Source organism: Oryctolagus cuniculus, chromosome 6 (assembly GCF_051225735.1).
Source record: "Oryctolagus cuniculus isolate XC-2025 breed Fujian yellow rabbit chromosome 6, ASM5122573v1, whole genome shotgun sequence".
NCBI classification, from domain to species: Eukaryota; Metazoa; Chordata; class Mammalia; order Lagomorpha; family Leporidae; genus Oryctolagus; species Oryctolagus cuniculus.
In genome coordinates, this window is record NC_142872.1 from 68,080,487 (window position 1) to 68,108,057 (window position 27,571).

General features: G+C 47.4%; 1 protein-coding gene across 9 annotated transcripts in view; it reads left to right on the forward strand.

Moving 5' to 3' along the window:
* The window catches only part of MAPK9 (mitogen-activated protein kinase 9), a 56,226-nt gene extending 31,346 nt beyond the window's left edge, over positions 1 to 24,880 (forward strand). For 3 of the 9 annotated variants that reach the window (XM_002721308.5, XM_070076505.1, XM_070076501.2), the window contains 8 exons: positions 1,359 to 1,497; positions 11,686 to 11,851; positions 13,226 to 13,297; positions 16,848 to 17,030; positions 18,088 to 18,212; positions 19,311 to 19,374; positions 20,514 to 20,585; positions 21,859 to 24,880. In XM_002721308.5, the coding sequence (XP_002721354.1) occupies positions 1,359 to 1,497; positions 11,686 to 11,851; positions 13,226 to 13,297; positions 16,848 to 17,030; positions 18,088 to 18,212; positions 19,311 to 19,374; positions 20,514 to 20,585; positions 21,859 to 22,001 (964 nt within the window). In that variant the 3' untranslated portion in view covers positions 22,002 to 24,880. Of the gene's footprint in view, positions 1 to 1,358; positions 1,498 to 11,685; positions 11,852 to 12,848; positions 13,074 to 13,225; positions 13,298 to 16,847; positions 17,031 to 18,087; positions 18,213 to 19,310; positions 19,375 to 20,513; positions 20,586 to 21,853 lie in introns of all 9 variants that reach the window. The other 6 variants (XM_008274998.4, XM_089336230.1, XR_016236474.1 and 3 more) reach the window with 5 other exon arrangements.
* Positions 24,881 to 27,571: the final 2,691 nt, after the last annotated feature.

Below are 27,571 nucleotides of genomic sequence, written 5' to 3' on the forward strand. Positions count from 1 at the left end.
CAGCCAGGTGCCTGTATGCGATGCTGGTACCGCAAGTGGTGGCTTTACCCGTTACGCCATGACACTGGACCCTGGGCTTCAGTTTTGTTTTTGTTTTTCTTAAGATTTATTTTATTTAATTGAAAGACAGAGTTACAACCAAAGAGGGAGAGAGAGAGATCTTCCATCCGTTGATTCATTCCCCAAATGGCCACAACAGCCAGGGCTGGGCCAGGCCAAAGCCAGGAGCCAGGAGCTTCAACCAGGTCTCCCATGTGGGTGCACAGGCCCAAGCACTTGGGCCATCTTCTGCTTCTTTCCCAGGCCATAGCAGAGAGCTGGATCAGAAGTGGAGCAGCCAGGACTCAAACCAGCACCCATGTGGGAGGCCATTGTCACAGGCATTGGCTTTACCTGCTATGCCACAGCACTGGTGTAGAATCTAGACACCTCTGGGGAGTTTTGCTTTCAAAGGGAGCAAGGAAAGAGTAGGGAAGTAAAGTCAGAAGTTCACTTTTGCTGTTGTATAATCAATTCTGTAAAGATTAGAGTTTAGGGGCTGGAGCTGTGGTACAGCAGGTTAAAACCCTAGCCTGCAGTGCCAGCATCCCATTTGGGCACCAGTTCAAATCCTGACTGCTCCTTTTCTGACCCAGCACTCTGCTATGGCCTGGGAAATCAGTAGAAGATGGCCCAAGTCCTTGGGCCCCTGCACCCGTGTGGGAGACCCAGAAGAAGCTCCTGGCTCCTGGCTTTGAATCAGCTCAGCTCTCGCTGTTGTGGTCATTTGGGGAGTGAACCAGTGGAATGGAAGATCTCTCTCTCTGTCTCTACCTCTCTCTGTAACTATTTCAAATAAATAAAATAATTATTTAAAATAAAAGGTTAGAGTTTATTTTTTAGAGCAGTTTTATAGTTTCACAGCAAAATTGAATGTTGCTACAGAGATTTCCATGTGCTCCATGGCCCCACAGCTGCACAGCCCTCCCATTACCAACATCCCTGCCAGAACAGTGCATTTGTTCCCAGGAGGAACCTGGAACAGTGTGGTTTGTGTGCCACCAAGATTGAGCCAGCAGCAGAGCAATTTAGGAAGGAGGAGAATTTGAGTGTGTGATATTGTTCTTAACTTACAAGACATTGGGTAAGTTAGTTGTTTATATATTCTTTGGGAAAATTTTACAAAGTTCCATTCTATATTTGCTTCTTTTCCAGATATGTTATAAAAATCTGGAGGAAACAAGTTATCTTTTTTACTTTAGCCAGTGAAGATCTTGGATAGTAAGTTACTGCTGGTTCATAAGCATTCTGGGTTAATAATGATACAGGAATTTTGAATAATTTCCAGGTGCACAGCTGATGGTTTCTTTTGTCCTCAGGTATTTGGTGATGGAATTAATGGATGCTAACCTATGTCAGGTGATTCACATGGAGCTGGACCATGAGAGAATGTCCTACCTTCTTTACCAGATGCTTTGTGGCATCAAACATCTGCACTCAGCCGGGATAATTCACAGAGTAAGTGTAGTAACATTTGTTTGTAAAGTCGACATCCTTTGGTTGTCATAATCCTTTAGATACAAAAAAATAATGCTTTTTAAAATATTGGTGTTGAAAATCCAAGTAACCTAGAGAACGCTGTTGTGTTTCAAAATATGGTTCAGATTAGAAGCTGCTTGCGGAGCACCTGGTTTGCAGGCCTGTTCGAGCTGCTGGGACTCTGGGAGGAGTGAGCGCTGCTCCTGCTGTTAGGTTAGCATTTTACTGTGCAGTCACACTTCTCGCCTGTTAACTTTTTATTTTGAACTTAAAACAAGAATGGGACACAGCTCCCAAATGCCATTGAATCCAAATTCACCTCTTACTGCTATTTTTTGTCATATTTGAAATCTCATTTTAAAAAAAGTTGAGAGACACACACAGACAAATGCAGCAAGGGGGCTCCCATCCAGTGTTCACTTCTCAAATGCCTGTCATGGTGGGGTTGGGCAGGTCAGGCCTGAGCTGGGAGCTGCGGCTGAATCCAGCTCTCCCATCATGGCTGCAGCAGCTCAGTTCCTGCAGCCATCACCACTGCCTCCCGGCGTCTACAGCACCAGGAGTTGAACCGAGGTGCTCCAGTGTGGGATGTAGATGTCTTAATCAGTGCCTTAACTGCTAGACTAGACCCTTACTTCTAAAATCTCATTTTCAACAGGCAAGGAATTTAGATTTGGGGTGGGAGAGATCAGAGGACGACAAACTTAAACAAGACAGTTTCCTGACTCCTCTTACTTGCATTATGCCCCAGTTATGTGTGTTTTACATCAGGCAGTTTCGCTGTGACAGGCCCTCTGCCTCTCTGGGGGAGCTGCCTCACGAGACACCCTTAGCATCTGGAACGGCCCTGGTGTGGCCATGCACTGGCTGAATCCGGGATGTGAATGAGCTGTCAGGACTTGGCATTTAAAAACCAGGGAGACATGTCATTCTCTAAGCTGGTTTTATGTGTTTCCTTGCTTTATGACTTGAACCACTATAAGCAGAACATCGTGATAGAAATTTTTTTAAACACTTAAAATGTTGTGTGAGACCAGACGTGGATATCACATCATTTTATCAGAAATATATATTTTTAGTATTCTCTGAATTATTACTGTACTAATTTTGTTGAAGGACTATCTTTAGATCTTATGTTGTAACAACAAGAAGTCCTGTTTTCCTGGAACTAAAATCTGTTTGGGGAAGAAGATAGTGTGGCCAGGACAATGAAGCCTGGAATGAATGGGTGACTTTTTTGGTGTTTCAATAGCATTAATTCCTTTAGATCTGGTGGTGCTGAGAAAGGTGAGGTCCATCACAGCCACTGAACGGAGGCCTTCCACAGTGACAGTGCCGTGACCACTCCATGTGAGCTCAGGACTGTGGTATAAGGCCAGCACCCGGGCCGGCCTCTGTGCCAGGGCCTGGCAAGTTGATTAGCATAGGGTATGTGACCAAATACAGCTTTTGCTGCCACCAAGTGGTCACTTAAAACAGTATCTGGCTGGCACTGTGTCATAGTGGGCTAACACCTCTGCCCATGGCACCAGCATCCCGTATGGGCCCCGGCTGCTCCTCTTCCTATCCAGCTCTCTGGTATGACCTGAGAAAGCAGTAGAAGATGGCCCAAGCGCTTGGGCCCCTGCACCTAAGCGGGAGACCCAGAAGAAGCTCCTGGCTTTGGATGGACCCAGCTCTGGCTGCTGTGGCCATTAGGGGAGTGAACCAGCAGATGGAAGACCTCTCTCTCTGTCTCTCCCTCTCTCTGTCTGGGACTCTACCTCTCACAATAAATAAATAAAATATATTTTTAAAAAGTAAAAAATAACCAGTATCTTAGTTGACAAATTCTCTTTACAAATAGTAAATAACACTAAGCTTCTTAATGAAAAAGATTTCCTAACATATCATTCTGTTCCTGTTGCTAAAAATTTCACAAACCTTTATGTAATTTAAGGCAATCTTAATATCTCTTAATGCACATGGTATTAAATTCAGACATCAGTATAATTTCCCCCATTCTTAGGCCTTATTAATTTTAGAAGGGAAAGCAATAAACCTAACTTACTTCATTCCTCTTGGGCCCAGAGATTAGGGGCAAACAGTGTCCCTCAGTTCCTGGAGACCACCATATGAGCTATAATACACGCAAGACTTTTCTGTGAGATTGAGTCGATTTCCTTACCTGCAGGTTCTGGTCCTCACCCAGCCTCCAGTGGGAGATGTTAAGAAAATAAAAAGTACAGTGTAACAGCTATTTGCATAGCATTTACAATGTGTTAGGTATCACAGGTCATCTAGAGGGGATTTAAAGTAAAGGGGAGGATTGCATGGGCTCCTTACTACACTATTTTCTTTTACTTTATTTATCTATTTGAAAGGCAGAGAGACAGAGAAAGAGTGAGACAGAGAGATCTCTCTACTGGTTTACTCCTCAAATACCCATGGTGACCAGGGCTGGGGCAGGCTGAATCCGGGAGCCTGGAACTTATTTTGGGTCTCCCATGTGGGTGGCAGGTTCCCATGTACTTGACCCATCACCTGCTGCCTGCCAGGATGTGTGTTAGCAGGAAGATGGAATCAGAAGAGGAGCCAGGAAGCAACACCAGGAACTCCACAATATGGACTGTCGTGTCTTAACTGCTGTGCTAAATGCATGCTCCTCCATCATTGTATATGAGGGACTTGAGCCTCCTTGGATTTTGGTATTGTGGGGGGGGGGGGGGATCCTGGAAGTAATCCCCTGTGGATACCTAATGACGACTGTGTTTGATCTGTACAGCCCAGGTCCTCTGCTGCTGACCAACAGGTCAGTAGGGCCCAAAGAAGCATTGGATTTGCTCAGTTCAGTGTTTAGACCATCAAGACCTGCGAAAATTATCCCATTGCCCACCTCTGCATTCTGTCCACCTGTTTTGTCCCCTCCTACCTCCTACACCTGTGGTGCTCTGCCAGGCTCTGACTGTTTTCGTGTCTGCTCATGGACATAATACACACTTGTAGTAGCAAAGTTTCAATGTTGCACAGGTATATAAAACAGAGGGAAGAGCCAGCACTGCCCCCTCCTCCCCACCCCCAACCCTGTCCAGGCCCCTAGAGGAGAGGAACCTGAAGTTAGCCCCTTAACGTGGGAACCATTTTGTGTGAACCAGTTCTCTCCCTTGTCTATACTGCCACGCATGTGCAGAGACAAACACACACACTTTTGGTTTTGCTTTTTATAAAGTTTTGTTCACAGTCCCACTGCTCTTTAGTTTATGTAATTCACAAAATTAAAAGAAATGAGAGGGCCGTGGTCCTCCATCGCCACTAGAGGCGGCCATGACAGCATTGGGGGGACATTTCCTTCCAGCTTTGCAGTGCCACTGCTGTTTGCTTGGTGTTCATGCCACCTCTGCGTCCTGTATGACTCTTATGCTCTCAAAGCATTCTGTGTAACTGTTCTGTAACTTGCTGGACAGGTTGGATTATGTCTTCATCAAGGAACAGCTAATTCTGCAGGTGTCTGTGAAAAACAGATGCCCACCCCCTGCCTCTGTTTCTCTCTCTCTAGGAGCAAACTCTATCAGTTCTTGTAGCTGATTATTTTGATATTTACTTCTGTACCTTGAGATAGTGTGTTGAGATCTCTCTTCACTGACCTCTTCTGTGTTTTGGGCATAAGATACAGATTTAGATCTTCAGCCCAGAGCACCTTTCCCCTGGCCCCTGTACCCAACACAGTTAGGATGGCGCCCTGTGCCTTCTGTCCTCACTGACCTTGTAACTGTTCCTCACGGCTGAGCTTTATGCCGGACTTATATTTATTCCTCCTTTACCGTTTTTATCCCTGCAGTTAATAGCATTTCTCTGTGGGTGTTTGAAGTGTCGGCGTGTACGTTTGAAGTGAGGAGTGGTTTTCTGTGTTCTTACCACTCCTCTGACCCCGAGCACCTGCCAGGTGTCTAAAGCTCTGGGTGCACCCGGGTGTCTCCTCGGTTTCATCCCAGAGCAGCTCTCTCCTGGAGGCCCTGCCCTGCTCGCAACTGCACGGGCAGCTCCCGTGCTGGATGCAGGTGTTTCCCGGGGGTCCCCTTGCCTCCTGCCATGTTGGGGTCCCGCTTCCTGACTATTCTCTTCTCTTTCTCGCTCAGATGACTCCATTTTTGGTGGAACATAACTTCCAACAGCTTCTAAAATACAGTGCAAGGGAGGCAAAATTTTTGAGGCCTCAGTGTCTGAATCTCCGTTCTGCCCTCTCACATGACTAGCTGTTTGGTTGGATACAGACCTAGGAGCCCAAAGTCAGTTGCCTCATTGTGGTGAACACAGTAGCCTGTAGCAAGACACCCAGCAGGCCTTGGAGCGTTCCACTGCTGCCTTAGTGCTCCCTCTTCGTATGTGCCTGGTGTGAGTTCTGTTGTGATTTTGTCCTTTGCACTCTGCACTGTGATGGTGATAGCCTTTACGTGGACATTGTTTTCAATGCTGGTCCTGGGCGTAGGGCCTTCAGTCTGCAGCTGCGTGGTCCTGAGCTCTGAGAAATGTGTGCTCGCTGCCTTGGCCCTGTGCTTTAGTGCCCCCTTCTGGGAAGTTCTGCCAGGTCCTCAGCACATGCCTTTTCATAGCATTTCTTCTTGCTGCCTGGGTGCACTGGCATCCTTTGGATGGTGTCTGTTACTCTGACGTGTTTTTTTTTTTATTTTTTTATTATTTTTTTTTATTCTCTGCCCTGGGCTCCATTTGCAGTATGTTTCATCTCTCCATGTCCTGTGCAGGGCTTTTGTGTGCTTTTGGTGTTTGAGACAGGAGCATTAGAAGGCATTGGCAGTGCTGGAAGCATGGACAGGAAGTTGGATTTCTTCAGGGCCACAGGGGCCACAGATGTCCTGTGGGTCTTATCTCTGGGGCCACTTAGTTTCTCTGCAAAGGTTCCTGCATTGCCAGGGACAGGATACATGCCTGGCTACTGGTAATATGGGGCTGTTTGGGGCAGGGCAAGGCCAGGAGTAGCTGGGATTCTCATGTGGCAGAACACAGACTTCTGCTCACCAGGCCTGTCTTAAGTGGGGCCTCAGCCACGCTCTTTTCTGTGCCTAACACAAGAGTATGTGTTGGTCCTGTGCCTGACCTCCCAGATCTGGAAACAGGCAGAGGCCTCATTCCCAGGGTACAGGTGGGAGTCTGGGGGGTGCCTACATGTTCTGTTCCCCGCCTTGTTCTGCCTTCTGCAGCACCTGTGGTCTATTTCCTGGACCTTTCCTGGCTATTACGGGCCAGCACAGAGGTTGGGCTCCCCATCTCTGCTCTAAGTCATTCACTCCTCTGCTGGCTTTCACCCCACAGAGCATGAGGCTTGCCGTTGAAGGCATCAGTGATGATGGGCTTAGACAGGAGAGGTTTACTGGGAGAAGCCTGCAAGGGAAAAGGGGAGCAGGTCAGCAAGGTAGGGCTGTCAGGGCAGTCCAGGCTCATTCCTTGTGGGAGGGGAGCGGGGAGTGGGAGGCAGCTGAGTCCGAGCCTGTCAGAGGACTCTGTGCCACCTGGTCTCCTGTCCACTCAGTCATGGCCGAGTCACCATGGGAGGCATGGTCATGGTGATGTGGTCAGAAGCTGCCACGGGGCCGTCGTCCCTTCTGTTTGTGCAGCGGGAGACCACAGAGTGCATTTCCATGACCTCCACAGTCCCTGTTCCCCTCAGCTCTGCTTATGCACGGGGGCCGAGGAGGCAGCTCTGGCTGTGCTTCCCACGGCCTCCTCTTCCCCAGGGGAGGCTTAGAGGATGGGCTCAGCAGAGTAAGTCATGGCCCCTGGCCTGCAGCTGCTCTTGGCCACAGCGCCTGCTCCTCTTCTTCCTTCTTGATCAGTCATGGACAGCCTTGGCCAGGGCAGGTTTGTGTGGCTCAAACTTCCATTCCTGAGGGGCCAAGTCTGGGAGTCACCATGGGCCACCCCAGAGGATGCCACCCCATTCCTCAGCTACACAGCTGGCTATGACGTGCTTGGCAGTTGAGTAATCTTGGCGTGTGGAGTGAGAGTTTTTGTAATAGGGAAGGCCAACTGGAAACGGGGACCTGCCCCCTCAAGATAATGCATCAAAGAGGGTATTGCACCCCACGGTGTGGGAACAGCAAAGGAGGAGGCAGACAGTGGCCCCTGCGCTCTCTCACCCATCTGGCCCTTGGGGAAACCCAATGGGGCTGGAGAGTGGCTGTCGCTACACAGGCTCAGTAACTGGCGGCCTGGTACACCATCACCAAGCAGGACGCAGCTTGCTGCCCCCACACCCGAGTGTTGAGCCAGCACATGCCTCTCTCCATCCTAACTGAAACAGGCCCAGGAAGCTCTGCACATGTGTGGGTGGACAGCGGTATCTTTTCCATTTCCCTAAGGCCTGGATTAGCTCTCCTTCCCTCTGTCATGACTTGAGGGTGGATCTGGGCCTGTAGTTCTGGTCCTGCCAGCCCGCAGTGGAGGTGGTGTAGGGTGGTGGTGCTTGGGTATCCAGGCTTTAGGATCCACCTGGAGCTTGCGTCCCATTGTCCTCACTGTTAGGTTTTTCTCCTTTCCCATTGTGCAGCCACCAGGGGCAGTGGCTGAAGGTCCCTGTGCGGAAGAGCCAGGGGAGTGCAGACTACAGACGCTTGTCCCTGTGTGCCGGGTCCTCCCTCCTAGGACACCTCTTCCTTCAGCTAGCCTGGACCTGGGAGTTGAGCAAGCAATGAGGGTGGTTGTTCAGGACAACCCTTCCACCTCCTGCCACTTTGCGCCTGCCTGTTTTTGGTCACAAAACAGTGAACATTGTTGGCTGCTCAAGGAAGCACCATGCTCTGGGTCAAGCCTGATCCATGGGGCTTGGGTCACTTTGATCATCCCTGGTGTGTACTGTTTTTCTGGTTTCTGATGGCTTTCAAGATTTCAGGGGTATTGAGGCCGGCGCTGTGGCGCAGTGGGTAAAGCCGCTGCCTGCAGTGCCAACATCCTGTATGGGCACCAGTTTGAGTCCCAGCTGCTCCACTTCCAATCCAGCTCTCTGCTGTGGCCTGGGAAAGCAGTAGAAGATGGCCCAAGCCCTTGGGCCCCTGCATCTGCATGGGAGACCCAGAAGAAGCTCCTGGCTCCTGGCTTCGGATTGGCGCAGCTCTGGCCGTTGTTGCGGCCAGTCAGGAGTGACCCAGTGGATGGAAGACCTCTCTCTCTCTCTCTGCCTCTCCTTCTCTCTCTGTGTGTAACTCTTTCAAATAAATCTTAAAAAAAAAAAAAAAAAAAAGATTTGAAGGGGAGACCTATGTTGACTCTGCTGTCTTGATTCTGGAGGTTCATTGGTTTGGGAAAGCTGACTGGTTGTTTTGTGGAGGCTGATTGGACAGAGTCTGTGAGTGTGGGAGAGCTCTCTGGAGCCCCTGTGGCCTCTACCTGTCTCCCCATTGGCAGAAGTGGGGCTGGCACTGCCTTGCGCGGAGCTCCACATGTCAGGATGGCTGTCCCAGTTGCAGATATCCCAGACCTGAGTTTTATCTTAGCTTTCCAGTAGATGGCAGTAAAGTGTGTTGTTTCACACGTCCTGACAGGTGGCTGATTGGCTCAGGTCATCCAGCCCCTCAGCTGGTTTCCATGGTTGCACTAGCCCTTGTGAGAGCTGTGCTGCTGCGCTCACTCTGTCATCCTGCAGGTGTGCTGCTGGTCCTGGGCCAGGTTGGCTCTCAGGTGCTTCTCTGGTGAAGCATCTGCAGGCTCTGTGTCCGCAGATCCAGCTGACCATGGAACGAAGACATTTTTAAGAAAATTGCATCTCTTCTGAATATGTGTATACTTTTTTTCCCCTTGTTGCTATTCCCTATACAATACAGTATGACAACTATTTGCAAAGCATTTACATTGTATCAGGTATGGTAAGTCATCTAGAGGTGACTTAAAGTATACAGAAGGCTGTGTGGGGCTTCTATGAAAACACTGCACCTTTTTGTGAAAGGAACTTGAGCACCTGCAGACTTTGGTACCCATGAGGGGTCCTGGAACCAGTCTCCTCTGGATAGCAAGGACAACTCTAGTTGCACAATACCCTGAGGTGGACTGGGCGGGCAGGGCAGGTCCTCTTATGGGGCCTGCTGAAATTTTTTGTTGTATTTTTACTTTCTAAATGATTTACTTACTCACTTGAAAGGCAGTTACAAAGACAGAAGAAGAGAAAGACAGCAAGGGGAGGAAAGAGCTCTTCCATCCACAGATTCAATCCCCAAATAGCCACAACAGCCCAATGCTGGGCTAAGCCAGAGCCAAGGAGTTGGAGTTGGATCTCCCATGTGGGTGGCAGGGGCCCAAGCACTTGGGCCATCTTCCTCTGCCTACCCAGGTGCATCAGCAGGGAGCTGGATCAGAAGCAGAGCAGCAAGGACTTGAATCAGCACTCATATGGGACATATGGGATGGGATTCCAGTGTTGCAGGCAGCAGCTTAACCCACTGCGTCACAACGCCAGCCTTTGTTGTATTTTTAAATATTATTTTTGTAATTTAAATTTTCCTGAATTCAGAACATTGAACAGTGTTGAAACATAATTGTAGCTGTTGTAAATTTTTAAGTGGATTTCTGCTTATCCTGATCACAACACCACAGCTGTCACCATCTCCAAGGCACCAGGTTTGCAACCCATCTGTGGCCCAGCAGCTAGGGTGGTTTTTGTTTTTGTTTTTGTTTTTTTTGACAGGCAGAGTGGACAGTGAGAGAGAGAGAGAGAAAGGTCTTCCTTTGCCGTTGGTTCACTCTCCAATGGCCGCTGCGGCTGGCGCGCTGCGGCCGGCGCACCGCGCTGATCCAATGGCAGAAGCCAGGTGCTTCTCCTGGTCTCCCAAGGGGTGCAGGGCCCAAGGACTTGGGCCATCCTCCACTGCACTCCCTGGCCACAGCAGAGAGCTGGCCTGGAAGAGGGGCAACCGGGACAGAATCCGGTGCCCCAACCGGGACTAGAACCCGGTGTGCCAGCGCCGCAAAGCGGAGGATTAGCCTAGTGAGCTGCAGCGCTGGCCCAGCAGCTAGGGTGTTTTAAGCTCATTTGCTGAACAGTTTTATGGAACTTGAAACTTCACATTTAAAAGTATCCAGGGTTCTTTCTCATGGCAATGATTTAGCCATTTAATGTTATACTCTGGGAAGAACAGATATGGATTGTCTAAAAGTCAGTTTTAGGGTCAGATTGTAGTCCGCAGGCAAAAAGTCAGATTCCTGTGGCCTGAGGAAGGGTCTGCGACATGGGGGATCCACATGAAGAAAGGCCCTTATGAAGTGTGTTAGGCACTGGAAGTCAGTGGAGGGTGGGGAAAGTGTTCATTCCAAACAAAAGTTTTCTGAATGTATGTGTTGAATGGAGCCTCCTGCCCAGGAGGGCCAGGGAGGTGGTTTCACTTGTGCCAGGTGGGACTCTGGAGACCATAGCCTAGGTAGTGCTGTAGGGAGAAGCAAGTTCCTGTAGGGGGCAGTGAGCAGGAGTTGAGATTGGTGATCCTGGAATTCCAAGGGGAGAAGAGCCATAGGGAGGCCAGAAAACTCTGGGCCTGTGCTGTCTGGAATGGTGGCCACGTGAGGCATTGGAGCACACAAAATGTGGCCATAATTATAAAGTGCAGGCCGAAGATAGAGCACTGAAAAATATTGCAAAATATCACATTAGTGATTGTTCTGTGTCGCTTATATTTTAAAATAACACTGTGAATGTATTGGGTTAAAAAAATAGATGGTTAAAATTAATTTCATCTTTTGCTTAGACTTTTTTACATGACTACTAGAAAATCTAATGCAAACATAGGGTCTACATTGTATTTTTACTGGTCCATGCTGCCCTGGTCTGAGGAGTGAGTGTGAGGATTTGGGGAGAGAGTGTTGGAGGAAGTGAAGGCAGAGCAGGTAGGAGGGTGGAGTGGGTGGTGGCTGCAAGGGGGGAGCCGGGGCTGGGCAGCCTGGGCAGGGGAGGGCTATGCCGTTCTGGAGGTTTTACATAAAGGAAGGTCCCGAAGTTTCCATGCAAGGGGGGCTCCAGATCTCCTCAGCCTGGTTTGGATTAGTTTAAGAGTAGGATTTTCCAAAATGATTCCCAAAACAGAGTTCAATTCTGACCTTTACTCTACACTCACTCACTTTAGTAGGTACTGACTGCACCAGCCCTCAGCCATGTGGTATTCATTTTATTAATTTAAACCATTTCTCTCCTAGGACTTGAAGCCTAGCAACATTGTAGTGAAATCAGACTGCACCCTTAAGATCCTTGATTTTGGCCTGGCCCGGACAGCGTGCACCAATTTCATGATGACCCCCTATGTGGTAACGCGGTATTATCGGGCACCTGAAGTCATCCTGGGTATGGGCTACAAAGAGAACGGTGAGTACACAAGGGAGCAGAAGAGGCTGTTGTTTAAAAATAGCGCTAGGTTAGTACTAGTTTTTCTTTTTCCTTCGCACTGTATGAAGTGTAATGTGGAGACAGTGTTATGTGTAGGTTATCATAGTCCATAGATTAAAAAATCATTAATTTTGTATCTACAATGGTTAAAAGCATTCACTTTTAAAAATTCACTTTTGAAATTATTTTTGAGCTTTTTACAAAAATCTAGTAGTGCACAGATGCTGGGCATGCAGCTGGGGTCAACACACCCCAGGAAGAACAGTGCCAGGGCCTCCCACACCCCCCAGGCCTCTCGCACAAGGGTGGCCATTGTCCTGAGTTCCAGCACCACTGACTGGCCTCATTTATTTTTGAACTTGTTTTAAACAGAATAATGCAACGTGCTGTCTTTTATGTAAAATTGGTGTTTTTTAACCTGAAAACTCAGCTTGTTCTAGCAGTATCAGAGCTCTTTGAAAACAAGAGTTCTTTTTCAACAAGTTGGTTGAAAAGAACTAAATCACATTTACTTGTACGAAGGAAAACAGCAGAAGTGAGTTTTGCTCCAGGTATATGTCGATGCTCTGTAGCCTGTGCTTCTGCTCTTGAGGGGCACAGCTCTGTGTGCCTCCTGTGGAAGGGGGAGAAAATCAGATTCCCAGTTCACGTGCCCACCCCCGCCTCCCCCAGCAGGGGCCCCTCCTGGCTCTGCCTGTGCTGTCCCAGGACCCACAGGAGAAGTGGGGGCCCCCCGGCACAGCCTCACTGAGCCCAGCCACGCCAGCCCGCCTCTGTGGCTGTGCCCACTGGACGCTGCTGTCTTTCTGACATGGCACCCTGGGGAAGGCTGTCTCCGGAGGTGTGGTACCCATATTTTACAGAAGCTCCCCCTGACAACCTGGTGCAATGGAGCGGATTTGTTTTGTCTGGGAGGGGTTTGAAGGAAAGCGGTGCGGGGGCTCTGGCTGGTCAGTAACCACCTGGTGTTTGGTAGTGGACATCTGGTCTGTCGGGTGCATCATGGCAGAAATGGTCCTCCATAAAGTCCTGTTCCCAGGAAGAGACTGTATCCTTCACGGGAGGGGCCTGAAAGCGTGGTGTGCACACACACTTCTTGTTTCTGCTTTTCTGTTTCTGTTTTTGTTTTTTTAAGCCGTAAAGTATTGGAATCTTTGGCAGTAAAATCCCAGATTGCTGCAAACTGAAGGCTAAAATAGAGGTCAGCAATCATTCATATTGTGTGAAAAGTTCACCCTTAGCTAGCAGTTTATCTCCTGTATCTGTGTGTTTAGTGCACTGTTAGAACTCCTCTTCCTCACCTTTGTTTTGTTCATGGCACGTCATAATTTTATCATTTCATTTTATTTTCAGTTGATATCTGGTCAGTGGGTTGCATCATGGGAGAGCTGGTGAAAGGTTGTGTGATTTTCCAAGGCACTGACCGTATCCTTCCCGGGACCTTGACCCCGGCCATGCTTTCCATAAATGCCACAGGCAGCATGATCTCACCTGCTTGCACGAATGCTCCAAAGGAAAACAGCGTCCTCCACACTGTGTTCTAAAGGGGTCTTTATTGTGTCTGTTAAATTAGTGTCACAAAGCAAGTGGTCTTTTTTACTTGACTACCTATGATGATTTTGTTTAGATTTAGAGTCGCGTTAAGCTCTTAATTTTATTTAAAAAAAAAACTGGAAATTTATGCAGAATAAGTTATTCACTGTTTGATAAATGCATTCAGACATTTAAATGAAAATGATGTTTTATTTAGTTCATTCTATTAACTAGAAAAGGTGCTGTCTAAATTTAATGGGCTAAAATGTTTGCATGATTTTAATTAAAGACTATTTAGTTAGTTGTCAGTATGTATTAATAAGGTTCTCCCCCAGTGTAAGAACTGAAGTTTACTACCGAAGACCAGAGTGAAAAAGTTTAAAATAGGAATTTGGGGAGAAACAATATCTTAAGTTTACTTGTTTGTTACTCTGTTAATAGAAATTTTAGTTGCGACACACTAGGGAAGTTAAGTAAATATTAAATGCAAAGATGACCCGTCCTGTGGTCAGCAGTCAGGTTCCTGATGAGCAGACAGGAGGCTGACCACACAGTAGCCGTGAGAGCCCTTCCTTCTTATCCCGTGATCCTCCCATCTCCAGCATTCTCTACCCCAGCATGCGTCTTCCCACTTGTGTTCTGACCACTTCATCTTTCTGTTGGTGTTGATTTTGTGTTTTGCTCTGAAAGGTAATAGTGGCCCCTGCCAGCCGATGCTGGCTGCTCTGAAAGGAAATCAGGCTCTGTAGTTAGTGATTTGTGTGTATTTTATGAAAGTAATTTTCGTTTTTTATAATTTTACAAGGATAGTTTTCTTATGAATTATTCACAACACAAACCTAAAATGAAAAAAATCCTATATTCCTATCATTTTATTTATTTATTTATTTTTATTTTCCACATCGTAATCACAGATTATATAATATGTGAAGATAAATATAGCATTTTATCTTGTTCTTACAAATTTCAAGCACTTTTCCATACCTTTACCTCAAATTCATTTGTTTCAAACTATAAGTATTTTGCAATAAAATTGAGTAAATTCAACTAAAAAGGGAGAACTTATGGTAGTCTAATAATTAAAAACTGAACATAGTTTGTCTCAATTCTTACTCATGCCTTTCTTTTAGTAATTAAGAAATATTTTCTTCAATAAGTACAAAAATGAAAAATGTGGGTACATTTTGGTATACTCTAGTAATTTGAAATTTCTACTTTATATTTAATATAATGTCAGTAATTCATGCTTTTATCTATAGTGTTACCTAATGTTGTTCTCACACCTTACATAGAGATCCACACTATTTTCTAAGGGAAATTTCGCCAGCTTTTTCAAATATTGCATTGAGATTTTGAGGGATTAAGAAAGGTTCTGGAAACCAGACTGAGATTCTCAGAGATCCACTTCAGATTTGCAACCAGAGCAGAAAACTCCTGTGCCCTCCTCGCCCACTGTGGCCTATGAGAAAGAGAAAGTGTTAGCCAAGCCACCTTCAGCCCCAATTTGGGCTCTTCCCCATGGCAGCTGTGCACATCCTTGAGCAATCCTGCTCAGAACCTTGGTTTTCCTTTTGTAAGATGGGAGACTTGCCATATGCCCCTTAGGATCTTGGGCGTTAAACAACAGTGTCTGCACATGCCCAGAAGTCCCCCAGGCTGGTCAGGTTCTGCTCCAGGGCCCTCGGGTTCTGTAAAAATGACTCTTTATCCAGCAGGTGTTTATTCGGCCAGGTTCCTGATCTGACGTAGGTTTTGAAAGGCTCATTCCGGAGAGGAAGGCTGGACGCAGGAGACCCGTGGGAATGGTGGAGGCCACACCATGCTGGTTGGCCTGCAGGTGGGGAGATGGTCAGCACTTCAGAGCCAAGTTAGGAGATGTCTGTTAGTAGAAAAACCCAGTGAGGAGTTCAGGAGATAGTCTGAAATAAAGAGAGGAGGGGACCATCAATCCGACAGTAGCACTGAAGCCTCAAGGCTGGCAGTGAGTGCCTGCAGAGAGGAGAAAGAAGGGCCAAGGATGAACAAGCTAAGGCCTAAGAATTGACCATTGGATGGGGTGCTGGCCACTGGCAACCCTGATGGGCACAGGTTTCCTGGAGTAGGGGAAAGCCTGGGAAGAATGTGTTAAAACAGAGTGAGAGGCTGGGAATTAGAGACACAGGAAAAGACAACTCTTGAGAGAGTGTAGGAATAAAGAATGGAGTGATAGATAGCAGATGAGAACCAATAACAGTGTGTCTTCAAGTAGGCTGAAGATGGGGGGCAGGGCAGAGGCCCAGATAGCTCCCCAGTGGTAGATGCTGCGTAGGTGTGGGGAGGGGCAGCTGGGCGCCCGAGGTGCTTCTGGGAAAGAGGAGAGAAGGAAAGCTGTGAAGTAGCTGTCACATTCTGGTCAAATAGGACAGTAAAAGGTAGGCATGCCTCTCACGTGGTAATGTGTGTGAAACAGGCATGCAGGAGGAGATCCCGCAGGCATGCGGATGCCTGGGACCCGTTACAAGTGTGATGCTCAGGAGCGTGGAGTTGGTGTGCCGGAGCCCCGCCTGGGCTGCTCCACAGCGCTGTGGGCTCGTTGTCTGAGACAGGCCCTGTCACTTTGTAAGCCACTCTGTCCGTGCTTTGCTCGGGCTGGCTTCCTCTGGTTCAGTTTGCGGTTTCAGTATCACTTTCCATGGTTACCATTCCAGCCGTCCTAAGCTTCACAGGCACCCTGGGAAAGGGGCATGGCTGCTGTCACCCGCGCCGTCCAAATCAGGAAGCTGACCCCTGGGAAGATGGACTTGGGAGTGTTTAGTGCACAGCTGAGTCTGAAACCAGGTCACGTGCTTTGAAAGGAAGCAGATGCCCATGGTGTTGGGCTGTGTCAGGGCCAAGCTCTCTGGTTGCCCTGGCTCTTTCTCAGCCAGGTACAGACATGGCTGGGTCCTGCCCTGCCCCTCCCCCTGCTACCTGGGGCCAGGCCCATGGCAGGGCTTTGAGTCCCTAGCTGTAAGCTGAGGACAGCAGAGAAGTTCTCTCCACAGGTCTCTCAAGTTCTCCACTTTAATGAGCCGGGATCTCTTTATCTAAGGGAACTTTAGGAAACTGATTTCAGTGTCAAGTGATGGCTATCTGATTCCGTGTTTAATCATTGCCGCCTTGGGTGCTCTTAGTTGTAAGTTAATTTTGGACAAGAATGGAAAGGTAGATAGCCTTCCTTGTGCTGATTTAATAAACTATGATGATAAGATGCAGAGTGTAAGAGTTTTTAAAATAATCTAAGCTAGAAACAGAAACCTTATTTGAACACCATTTCCAGTGCTTCTGCTGACCCAGTGGGGTAGCCTCATTAATTTCTTGTCATTGAGTATAAATGTAATTTAAGTACTCCCTCAGATGGTGCTACTTAGTGTACTGTGAATGTAAGGCATTTCAGTTGCATTTTCCTCAAGAGACCTCTTAGATATTGATCAGTGGAACAAAGTCATTGAGCAGCTAGGAACACCGTCCGCAGAGTTCATGAAGAAACTTCAGCCAACTGTGAGGAACTATGTGGAAAACAGACCGAAGTACCCTGGAATCAAATTTGAAGAGCTCTTTCCAGATTGGATATTCCCATCAGAATCAGAACGAGACAAAATAAAAAGTAAGATATCCTCTTTCTCTCATACTTATTTTTGAAATCCAGGAAAAGCTTGCTTTTTTTTTTTTTAAATGTGTCCATTCTAAAGCCTGTGAATGTTGGGAGGAGAAATAGTTGAAACCACAGAATACAGTCAGGTGCAGGCCAGACACCTGGTACATGAAAGCACTGTGGGGAGAGGGCTATAGATGCGGAAGTGTTGTCCTCCGTGTTCAGATCAACCTGAGAGGTTCTTAGGCCACAGTCCCAGCAACTGAAATTCAGAATGTCGTTGGATATAAAGAAAGCTGGAGTGAAGATTGCAGAGTCAGAATCCATGCTCGTTGTTCAGTAAAAAGACCTTTCCTGCCCTTCAGTGTCCTTCACTGAAATGTGATTGTTAAGGAAAACGGTCGATTTGTTTTCATCCGCATCGAGCTGCAGCCTTGCTTTGTCTGTACAAGTTGTGAACTTCATTCAGTTGCCAGAATCTAGCTGAGCCTGTGTTTTAGTTATTGAACTTGTTGGTTTTTCCCTAACTACTAATCTCTAAATTTAGGGGAAAAAAAATAAGTGAGTATTGCTAATATTGTATACAGCTAGGCCAAACAGAGGCATCTCTACAGTGTTTTATTTTGTGAGAGTATCAGACTCATGTGTGGTTTTAAAAGACCGTTCTAATTTCATTTTAATGTGACGGGAAAAAAATACTCATGCCCACACCCCTGGCAGTGCCGCCTGAGCTCTTACCCCGCGCCCCGCTCCCTGCCATGTGCTCTCAGCCGCGGGCCCCCTGCAGACACTGGCCCAAGGTGCCTCGGAGCCTCCTACTCCATCTTGGGACACAGATTTCTCCTCCCCTTCCTGGGTCAGAGGAATAAGAACACGTTGGAAAGCCTGGGTTTTTTGTTGTTTTTTGTGAAAGTGGCTGTTTGAGTTTTCCTTAAGGCTTTGGGCTCTGTTGATCTCTAACCTGTCACATCTCTTCAGCATTCATTTATCTTTGTTATGTGTGTGTAGTACACATTTACTTCTTCACTGGGTGTTTTCCTGAGTTCACCAGTCTTTGTTTTCACCCTAGCGAGTCAAGCCAGGGATCTGTTATCAAAAATGTTGGTGATCGACCCCGACAAGCGGATCTCTGTGGACGAGGCTCTGCGCCACCCGTACATCACTGTCTGGTACGATCCTGCCGAGGCAGAGGCGGTGAGTGCTGATGCTGAGAAGGCAGATGCAGGGCTTCCCCCTGGTTGGCCCAGAATGGCCACGCAGGAGCAAACAGGTGCTGGGTTTAAGGCTCCTGACTGCACAAGGGCCAAGCGTTGTTTGAGACCTGGTCAGGAGCAGTTTGGGGCAGTTGCTGCTGGGGCTGCAGCTTAGAGCATGAACAAGCTTACGTGGAGACAACTGTCTTCACTTACACAAATGCCAACACGCGGCACTTGACACCGAGCGTGTGTCCTAAGAAGCCTGTCGTTGGGCAGTGCGCTGTTGCGTGGGCACTAACAAAACCACGGTGTCACCAGGCAACATATTCTATGGGAGCACCGTTGCAGGCGTCGTCGGGTGTTGGCCAAATCTGTCCCTTGTTCTGTGTCCCTTCGGTGCCTGGCCTCAGATTAAGTCCTCTTCCTCAGGCTCCTCCTCAGAGAGGCTGAGTAGTTTGCTGGAGAGCACACTGACCCAGCCCAAGGGCATCCGTGCCTCCCATGGCCACGCTGGGCTGAATGACCTCGAGCTGCCGGTGAACGATGCCCTAGCAGCGTTCTCAGTCCGTGCTGGCAGGTCTGCAGTGTTGGCTTGTGGATTCCAGCACCAACTTCAACATTGTTGGTGTGAAAAGCATCTGACTTAGAAGCAGGTGTTTGCAATAGCGCATCTGTGAGTTAGGTATTGGGATTGGGAGTTCTACCATGAGGAAACAAAATGTATTCCAAGAAAGTACCACCCCTTCCATAGCTCCCAACACAAGGCCTTGTCTGGGGAGCTCCAGGGAGCAGCCTGTGATTATCATTTTATAACTGTGTCTGAGAAGATGTCATTAGAATATCCTGAGGTCCTGCGATTATTAAGAGGATTATTATTAATAGCTCAATTTCTGGTTAATTCTTCCTTAACCATTTTGATTCTGAAACTGATGTAAAATTATATACTGATATATATATATTGAAATATATTCAAATATATATTGAAATTGATATAAAATCTTTAATGAACCATTTGTTAATGAAAAGAAATTCATATCACTCTGCCAAATGTCTCACCTTTTTTTGAAGTTGACTTTACATGTAATCTGGTTTTTAGCCACCACCTCAGATTTACGATGCCCAATTGGAAGAAAGAGAACATGCAATTGAGGAGTGGAAAGGTAAATCCTGACTTGCCGTGCCCCCGGGGTCGGGGGAGGGGGCTTTCCCTTTGCTAGCAGCCCTTTGGGAAGGACCAGAGACCCCAGCCCACTCACCTCTTTCTAACCGAGGGAGAGAGGAACATGTGTGGCCTTGTACTGCTTGTTTCAAGGATGAAGGATGAGGGCTTCTTCACCTGACTTTAAATTCCCAGATGTTGCTTTGTAAACTGAACCCCATTGATGGTCTCACTGATGATGTGTCAGGTTGTAAGGCAGCCCCGGTTCACATAAGCAGACATGGGAACTCTGCTGGTGTGTTTAAGCCATACAGTTGCACATAACAGTACAAAATCTAGTTGCAGATCAAAAATATGCAAGTAGATATTATTATCACCTGAGATTAACCAGGCACCCCACCACCACCACAACCTAGACAGCAGTGTGGAGGCTGACTGACAAGTTCTCATTCAAAAGCAGGGTCCCTGGTTACTGAGAGCCCAGAGCCGGGGCCAGTGGGGGTCAACCCTGCTGGTGTGACACGGGGAGCCGGTTCCCTGTGCAGGCACCCTCGGCCTGCCGTTCCCATAGCCATACTCACAGGCCTCAGGAAATGCTACAGTGTGCCAATGTCAGTTCACATTACTGCCATTTTAGAAACCCCTAATAACTTACTTGGTAGGCAGTTAGTTCTTACGAGTGAAAGTTGAAAACTAAAGCTGAAGCCAAGAAAAGACTGAGGTGTACAGATTGATTTCTGGCCAAGCTACAGGGGCCATAGCCCACACGGGCCAGTGTCACTCGCAGAACCACTGTGACAGTGGAAAGAAGTCTGTGCATGCCACTGGGTAGAACATCCAGTCCTTTAAAACGTCGGTGAAAGCCACTCTTCTCTCCCTTTCTCCCCTGACTCCTTCCCCACCCCCTGTTGAACTCAGAATGGCCCTGTGTTTCTAGCTACCTTAATGGTTGTGTGGAGGAGTTGCGAGTGGATGTTTTGGCCTAGGCAGATTCTGTCACTGAATTGCCTGAGTGTCGCAGTTTAAAGCGCTCACCACGGAGCCCAGAGCCGGGGGGGGGGGGGGGGGGAGGGCGGTGATTTGAAGCAGAGCTCAGCCAGCAGAGACACTGAGGCATTTCACCTGCATCTCTGTTTGAAGAGCTAATTTACAAAGAAGTAATGGACTGGGAAGAAAGAAGCAAGAATGGTGTTGTGAAAGATCAGCCTTCAGGTTAGTGATTGCTCTGACCGCTCGCAGGCCGGCGCGCTGTCTCCTTTGCCTCTGCAGCTTCTCCAGATGGCAGTAGTGTGTTAAGTGCTGGCTTGGCCAGCCTGGGGTTTGGGGACTCTGTGGAAAGAGCCTGCCCTTTGGCCTGTGCTGCTGGTGGCTGACAATTTGCTGATGTGCAAGGCACTGAACTGCTGCAAGAGCTGCTGCCAACCCCATTCCCAGATGAGGAAACCGAATTTAAAGTCTTTGTTCCAGTCCCATCCAGTTAAGTGCAGGACCTGGGCCATCGTCTGCTGTTTTCCCAGGCCATTCACGGGGCACTGGATCCAAAATGGAGCAGCCAGGACTCGAACTGGTGCCCAGATGGGATTCTGGCATCACAGGCAGCAGCTTTACCCACTATGCTACAATACCAGCACCTGAAGGTGTTTTTATATGAGAAGTTTTCTTTGAATATTGATGCTTTTTTCCTTAGAACATAAATAATGTTCCAACTGAAATGTCTGATGATACTTGAATCCCATCCAGGTTTAAGTCTTTGTGATACTGAGTTTTAGGGTAGATATAGCAATTTCCTTTTAATGTCAATTTGAAATCACCAGGTTTTTTTGTTTTTGTTGTTGTTGTTGTTTTTTAAGATAGTTAATGTAATTATACGTGACTACATGCAAGGGTGATTCAGAAAGTTCATGGAAAATACAATCAAAAGATAAGTTTATTTTGTTGCAAAAAAATTTTTAAATCCAGGGACTGGCCTGGGAAAAGCAGCAGAAGATGGCCCAAAGTGCTTGGGCTCCTACATCCATGTGGGAGACCTGGAAGAAGCTCCTGGCTTCTGGCGTCTGCCTGGCCCAGCCTTGGCCATTGTTGCCTCTGGGAGGGGATACCAGCAGATAGAAGCCTCTATCTATCTGTCTCTCTTCCTTTCTCTCTTTAACTCTGACATTCAAATAAATACATAAATCTTTTAGAAAATGTTCTTTAGAACCATACATAGATTTTTCATGATACGTATTTTCAATGAACTTTTTGATAACCTATGTATATTTAACCATCGGGAAGAAAAGGGGAAAAGACGGGAATATTTGGGATACTGGTCCTAAAGACAGGCTCCAGAGTTCGTGATGCCCAGTTGACTGACTTCCTGTTTGTGCTAGTAGTTAGGATGGGGAGCTGCAGAAGGGCAGCGCCAGGGAAGGGCCTGAGCCTGCTTCCCTGGACTGGCAGCAATGTCGTGCCTCAGATTTTATTCTGCTTGGTTTTCTTAGCACAGATGCAGCAGTAAGTAGCAACGCCACTCCTTCCCAGTCGTCATCTATCAATGACATCTCATCCATGTCCACGGAGCAGACACTGGCCTCAGACACAGACAGCAGTCTTGATGCCTCAACAGGACCTCTGGAAGGTTGTCGATGATGAGTCAGAAATGGTAGACTTGTCATCAGTGAAGGGACTCTTGCTTCCTGGGCCTGAAATGCTTGGGAGTTGATGGAACCAAATAGAAAAACTCCATGTTCTGCATGTAAGAAACACAATGTCTTGCCCCTACTCAGTTCTCCTAGGATTGCCTGCTTAGATTATAAAAGCGAAGCAGATCATGGCTGAAGAAAAAAAAAGTGCAAGCCCCAGTTTTAAAAATTTTGTTCAAGATCATTTCAGGTGAGCAATTAGACGAGGTTAACTTTTGTTTGAGTTGTAGGTGGTGGTGGTGACACTCATCCATAACTGCTGGGTCTCATGTGCATGTGACGACAAATGCCTGCGTGACTTGCCCATCTAGCACTTTGGAAATCAGTATTTAATTGCCAAGTAATCTTCCAGGTAGTGCTACTTCTAGAATTATCTCCTAATCCTCCTAAGTAATTGGATATCTGTCCAGAAAAAAATAGGTTTGTGTATATTAATTGGCCACCATCATATTATCATATCTTACCTTCTTTTACGGTATGATTTATTCTATCTTTTGTATTTCAGAAAGATTATAATGGAATCTATTTAATAAATAAAACATATAGCTTTTCTTAAATTTGCCATGTTTTGGCTGAGAAGTCTCACTGCTAGCACCAGGACCACATCCCTGGATGCTGTCTTCTCTGAATGGTCTGGTCTCGGGTGATTGTACAGTCAGCTTTACTGCATGATCAAGTTCTGTTTTATTTTGTGCTGCTTAAAACACACTCACCTTTGAAGTCCTATCTTCCTTACGCCTTTTTCTCTGGGTCTTCTGGGCTTATTATTAATTTAAAATACTACCTGAAACTCCCATCTGCTTTATTAAGCATATGACACCTGTCTCAATAATACGATAGCAAACAGATTCCCGAATCTGCTGCCTAATGGTCGTGTTAAACTTTCTGAAACGGTCGCTGACTGTTGTTGCAATAATTGACTTCGTCAGAGACTGGCCTACGTGGTTCACTTCCTTCCCTGGGGTGAAACAGGTGATTCCAAAAGGCAGCGGTTCCCTCGGCAAACCCCGCGTTCTCGCTTGGCTTTTTCTCTGCTGAAAGAAGCCGGGTGAGTGCCCCTTGGTCTGTCGCGGGGTGGGGCTGAGTTGGGAGGCCCGCTTGCTGCTGCTGTTGCCTTTTGTGGCCGCCTGGCCGCCTCGCCCTCCCTTGCTGAGGGAAATCTGTGAATGTCCTGGGACACTCTGCAGAGGAATGTGAAGGAGAAACCCTCCAGAGTAGTGATTAACGTTGACTACCTTCTGATTTTAAACTGCTCACCTGAAATTGATGCTTTCAGACGTGATGAAATGTCAGGTTTTCAAGATGCACTAAGATACTGAGTATACAGTGTCACTGCAGAAATGGAGTTAGGGCGATCGCACTTCGGCTGCCTGTGCTCTTAATGTGTTTCCCCTTGAGCTTATGTTGTTACCAATTCATTATCTCGTATTCACTTATTTGAAGCTATTTGGTCAATATTCTATAGAATGTGTTCTGAAGGAGGAAGAAAGTTCATGCTAGATGTAAAATATATGATTCTGTCTGCACCAGTTGTATCTTATCGGTTGGTTGGTCTTGTCACTGGAGACTGGAACCCTTGAGGAACAAAATTGACATTGAGATAAGAAGTAGTTTCCTGAAGTGTCTGTTAGACACCTTCAAGAACAAAGAGGAAACAGTAACTTGGATTGAGGCCAAAACACCTGTTCCGTGGCTTGGGGGCATTTCCACCTTGTAGACCTGATGGTCTCGGTGAGGAAGGCATCACTACACACACGTCAGCATCTTACGATGGCCTTCTCTCTAACACATTCAAATAAAGAGACTTTACTAAGTCTAGTTTAAAGGCAGAAACAAAGAAAAGGGAGAGTTTTACAAACACGTCACCTGCCACAGGCTGATGGTGAGGCCTCCTCTGGGTCCTGCTAACGGGGAGACACCAACGAGTAGAGTGCCGTGCCCGCAGGGTGGCCTCTGCCGCGCACTGCTGTGTGCACTGAGTGAGCCTGCCGCCCTGAATGGAGCCCATGTCAGCGTGGACAGGGTCTCCACCAGAGAGAGTGCACCAGGACAGGCACCGAGCTCCACGGACATACCTCACCCAGTATCAGGGTCCCCCCTTGTGAGCCGACATCTGCCAGGGTCCTGGTGCAGTCAGAGTGCTGGGGATAAATGCTGTCGTGGGATAAAGAACTGAAAATGTGCTCAACTTTCTCATCTTTTCTATTTTATTTTTGTAATTTATATTGTACACAACCCTGGAAGTAACTATTTTGGACATGTATTTTTATAAACCAGGTAATTTATTATTATCCTGGAATTTGGACTAGGTTTGTTTCTTTTATTGGCTTCATTTTCACTCCGGAAGGAAATGACTGCCTCCCCGATGCCTGGGTCTTAATTTCAAGCGCAGGTTCAGGAGAGCAGAAAGAGTTCTACCAGAATAGAACAGTCTGGAAACACTGGCCACACCACGTTGACCGGGCTCTGGGCCTGGAGATAGAAACAAGGCTCATCTCTCGTTGGGGGCCTGGAACAGGGAGCCTCAGTGCCGAGAGGCGAGCACCCTCCCCAGGGCCCTGCTGACACCCAGAGCCCAAGTGTGAAACACAGAGTGGAATACCGGTTTAATCCGGATTTCATGCTGTGTAAGTCAGGTTAATGATGTCTGAGTCCGTCTGATTGATTTCCAATGTAACTCCTCTGGTATTTCATATGATAGTAAATACAAGTGTGACCTTTCAGACTGCATATCTCAAAAGTAACATTGCCTAATGTTTTATAATAAAATATATTGTGTGTGTTTTGATTGGTGAAAATAATGCAGACTACATTTTAAAAGAGAAATGTGTAGCACGTCCAATTTTTTGTTTTTCATGACGATTGTGTACTTCTGTATCACCACCTCCGATTACAGGATTTCACATGAACACGGGTAGATTTTGGAGTGCCATGATTCCATCTGGTATCAGAAAATGTTTGCAAATTGAGACACAAAAACATTTCTCTGTTAGTTCTCTCAGTGAACATATTCTGCAGATTCCTGAATCTCCAGTTTTTCAAAAGCAGAGGCAGTAAGTTTTGACTCCTAAAACATGCAGGTACAAGATTGAATACTCAGGGCTTCGGTGTAGTTGTTTTCCTGTAAGGGGCAGCCAGAGGACTGCCCCAGGCTCCCTTTTCCCAGTGGTGCATGGACTCTGTGCACTGTGCCACGGCTTTTAAGGCATTTTGGGAGTTCGATACTTGAAACCACAGCAACGGAAGGGCCCACCGAAGGCTCAGTATCACTCCAGAGAGGGGAGTGTCAGTCCTGTTTTTAAAGGTCTAAGAGAAGGGAAGTGTTCCTGGTGTTGATGTGAGGTTTTTTTTTTTTCTCTTAACTGCTGTGTGTGTCCCACAGTGGAATACCTGAGGCAGTTGGCTTTATCACGGTTTTGGAGGCTGAGTTCCAAGATCAGGTGGTCTCACTGGTTTGGCATCTGGTGAGGATGGTGACTGGCAGCGGTGACGCACGCACAGAGGAAGGCTCCTGTGGCGAGCCAGGAAGCAGTGCGAGAGCTGGGCCCGGGCTGAGCTTTTCTAACAAACCTGCTTTCGAGACCCGCCTTCCAGGGGCAGCCCCCATGAACTGAGGCCCTCTCACCAGGCCCCATCTCCTCACGCCTTTCACACCTGGGCCATTGGTGGACATTCAGCATCCAATAGATCCAGATCATAGTGGGCTCTCCCAGTTTCACTGTGGACAGCACAACAATGTGGTTTGTTTGACAACTGAAAGGTACATATAAGTTGGGTGGGGTGAGGTGCACTAACATGTCAAAATGTGTATGCTTATTGTCCAGAAGATTTTGTGTCTACTCATGGGAATGTAAGTATGAGGTTACCTTTGACTATAAGGCAATTACTTGATTTTTTTGTTTGTTTTTAATCAGGGAAGTTGGCAACAAAATCAGTAATAATGTGACAGAGTGGTTAGCCATGTGTCCTGCAGCCAACATCTGATACACATTGACCGTGTAAGTGGATGTGTCTGTCACAGTCTCTGGGGACGAGTCCTACCCTGTGTCCCCAAGGCCTGGAGACCAAGCTTTGGTGCCAAGAGCCGCAGCACTTGCTGTCTTCGTTTCCTTGCCTTGGTGTCCCAGAGCGAGAAGGGAGATTGAGAATCATGCCTGATCCCACCACGCAGCAGTGAGGAGGCTGCAGCCCCAGAGAGGAGTTCCGGGCCCAGCATCAGGTCGCAAGTGACAGTTGCCTCCTGAGTCTCATCATTCACCCTTGGCTGTAAATACCTTTGAGAAGCCACCACAAAAACCAGAACCTTCCCCCTAGGAAAATACCATCAAGGGAATCCGGGACCCCAGCAGACGCTGCATTAAGAGCCGCTGTCAGATGCAGCATCCTGATGGTTCACATGCTCAGAGGAGCTGCAGCCTGCAGGCCGTTCCATGGCCTCGCTCTGCACTCTGCTGTACACACTCGGCTATAATTCCCTCTGCGCCCAGCCCCAGTTAGTACTCTGGTTTGACATCAGGAAGAGAACACAGTACTTAGTTTCAAGCCGAATCTGCAGGCCAACAGTGGAGGCTTAGGGGAACAGAATTAAAGGCATCTCAATTTCACCATGATACTGTGCTGAACTTGGAAATAAATTCTTCCACTTAGATTCCCACTTAAATGGCTGATTCTCCAAAAACATGTTCTCCCTCCTTCCCAAATGCCCTGTGACTTTCTTAGAATGTTAAGTGTTCATTTGCACACATATGATGGGAGTAGACAGATTATCTAGTTCCCACCCCGACCTGAAGACACCCTTGCTGCTCCTCACCCAGCCTCTGCCCAGATGGTTTTCCCAGAGAAATTCTCTTCCCACTGAATTTGTATCGTTTTGACTCTTAGAAAGTGTTTTGTTAAATTGAGCTGACACAGGGGAAGGGTTTTCTCTGCACTATCTTGCATTTCTTCTGTCAGCCCCGGGTTATTTCAGAATCCAGTGAGGTGAGCAGACAGGACAGGAGGTCAGTGCTGAGGAGCTCAGCTGACCACAGTTAGGGCAATGTATATGTCAAAGGAGAAGGGAAATAAGGAAAAGCCCCCAGGCCTGTCCTGTGGGTAAAACAGCAAGTCTGACCCATTTTTTAGACAGGCTTTAAGTATCTTAGAAAGGTCAGCGTCCAGTCTTCCCTTCTCTAGGTCAAACTCCAAGTTCTTCCAAGCCACTTGAGGCTGAACAAGGTCCCAGAGCCACACCTCTTTGGGCATTCGTTGTCAGCTGCCCTGAAAATACAGACCTAGGAGTGGACAGAGTTCCAGATTCAGCCTGAGCAGTGCACCCTTCAAATGAGTGGCTCCCCCACGCCCCATTAATTGCCACCCTCCCAAGGAGCCTTAGCTTTAACAGCTGCATCATACTCGGCACCTGCAGCCCGGCCCTGGACCTCATTGTGTGGGGTTGCAGTTGACTCTGAGTCGGTCCTTCTGCCAGCTTCCAACCTTGGTCAGTCTTCTGAAATTCTGTCCAGTGATGAGTCACAG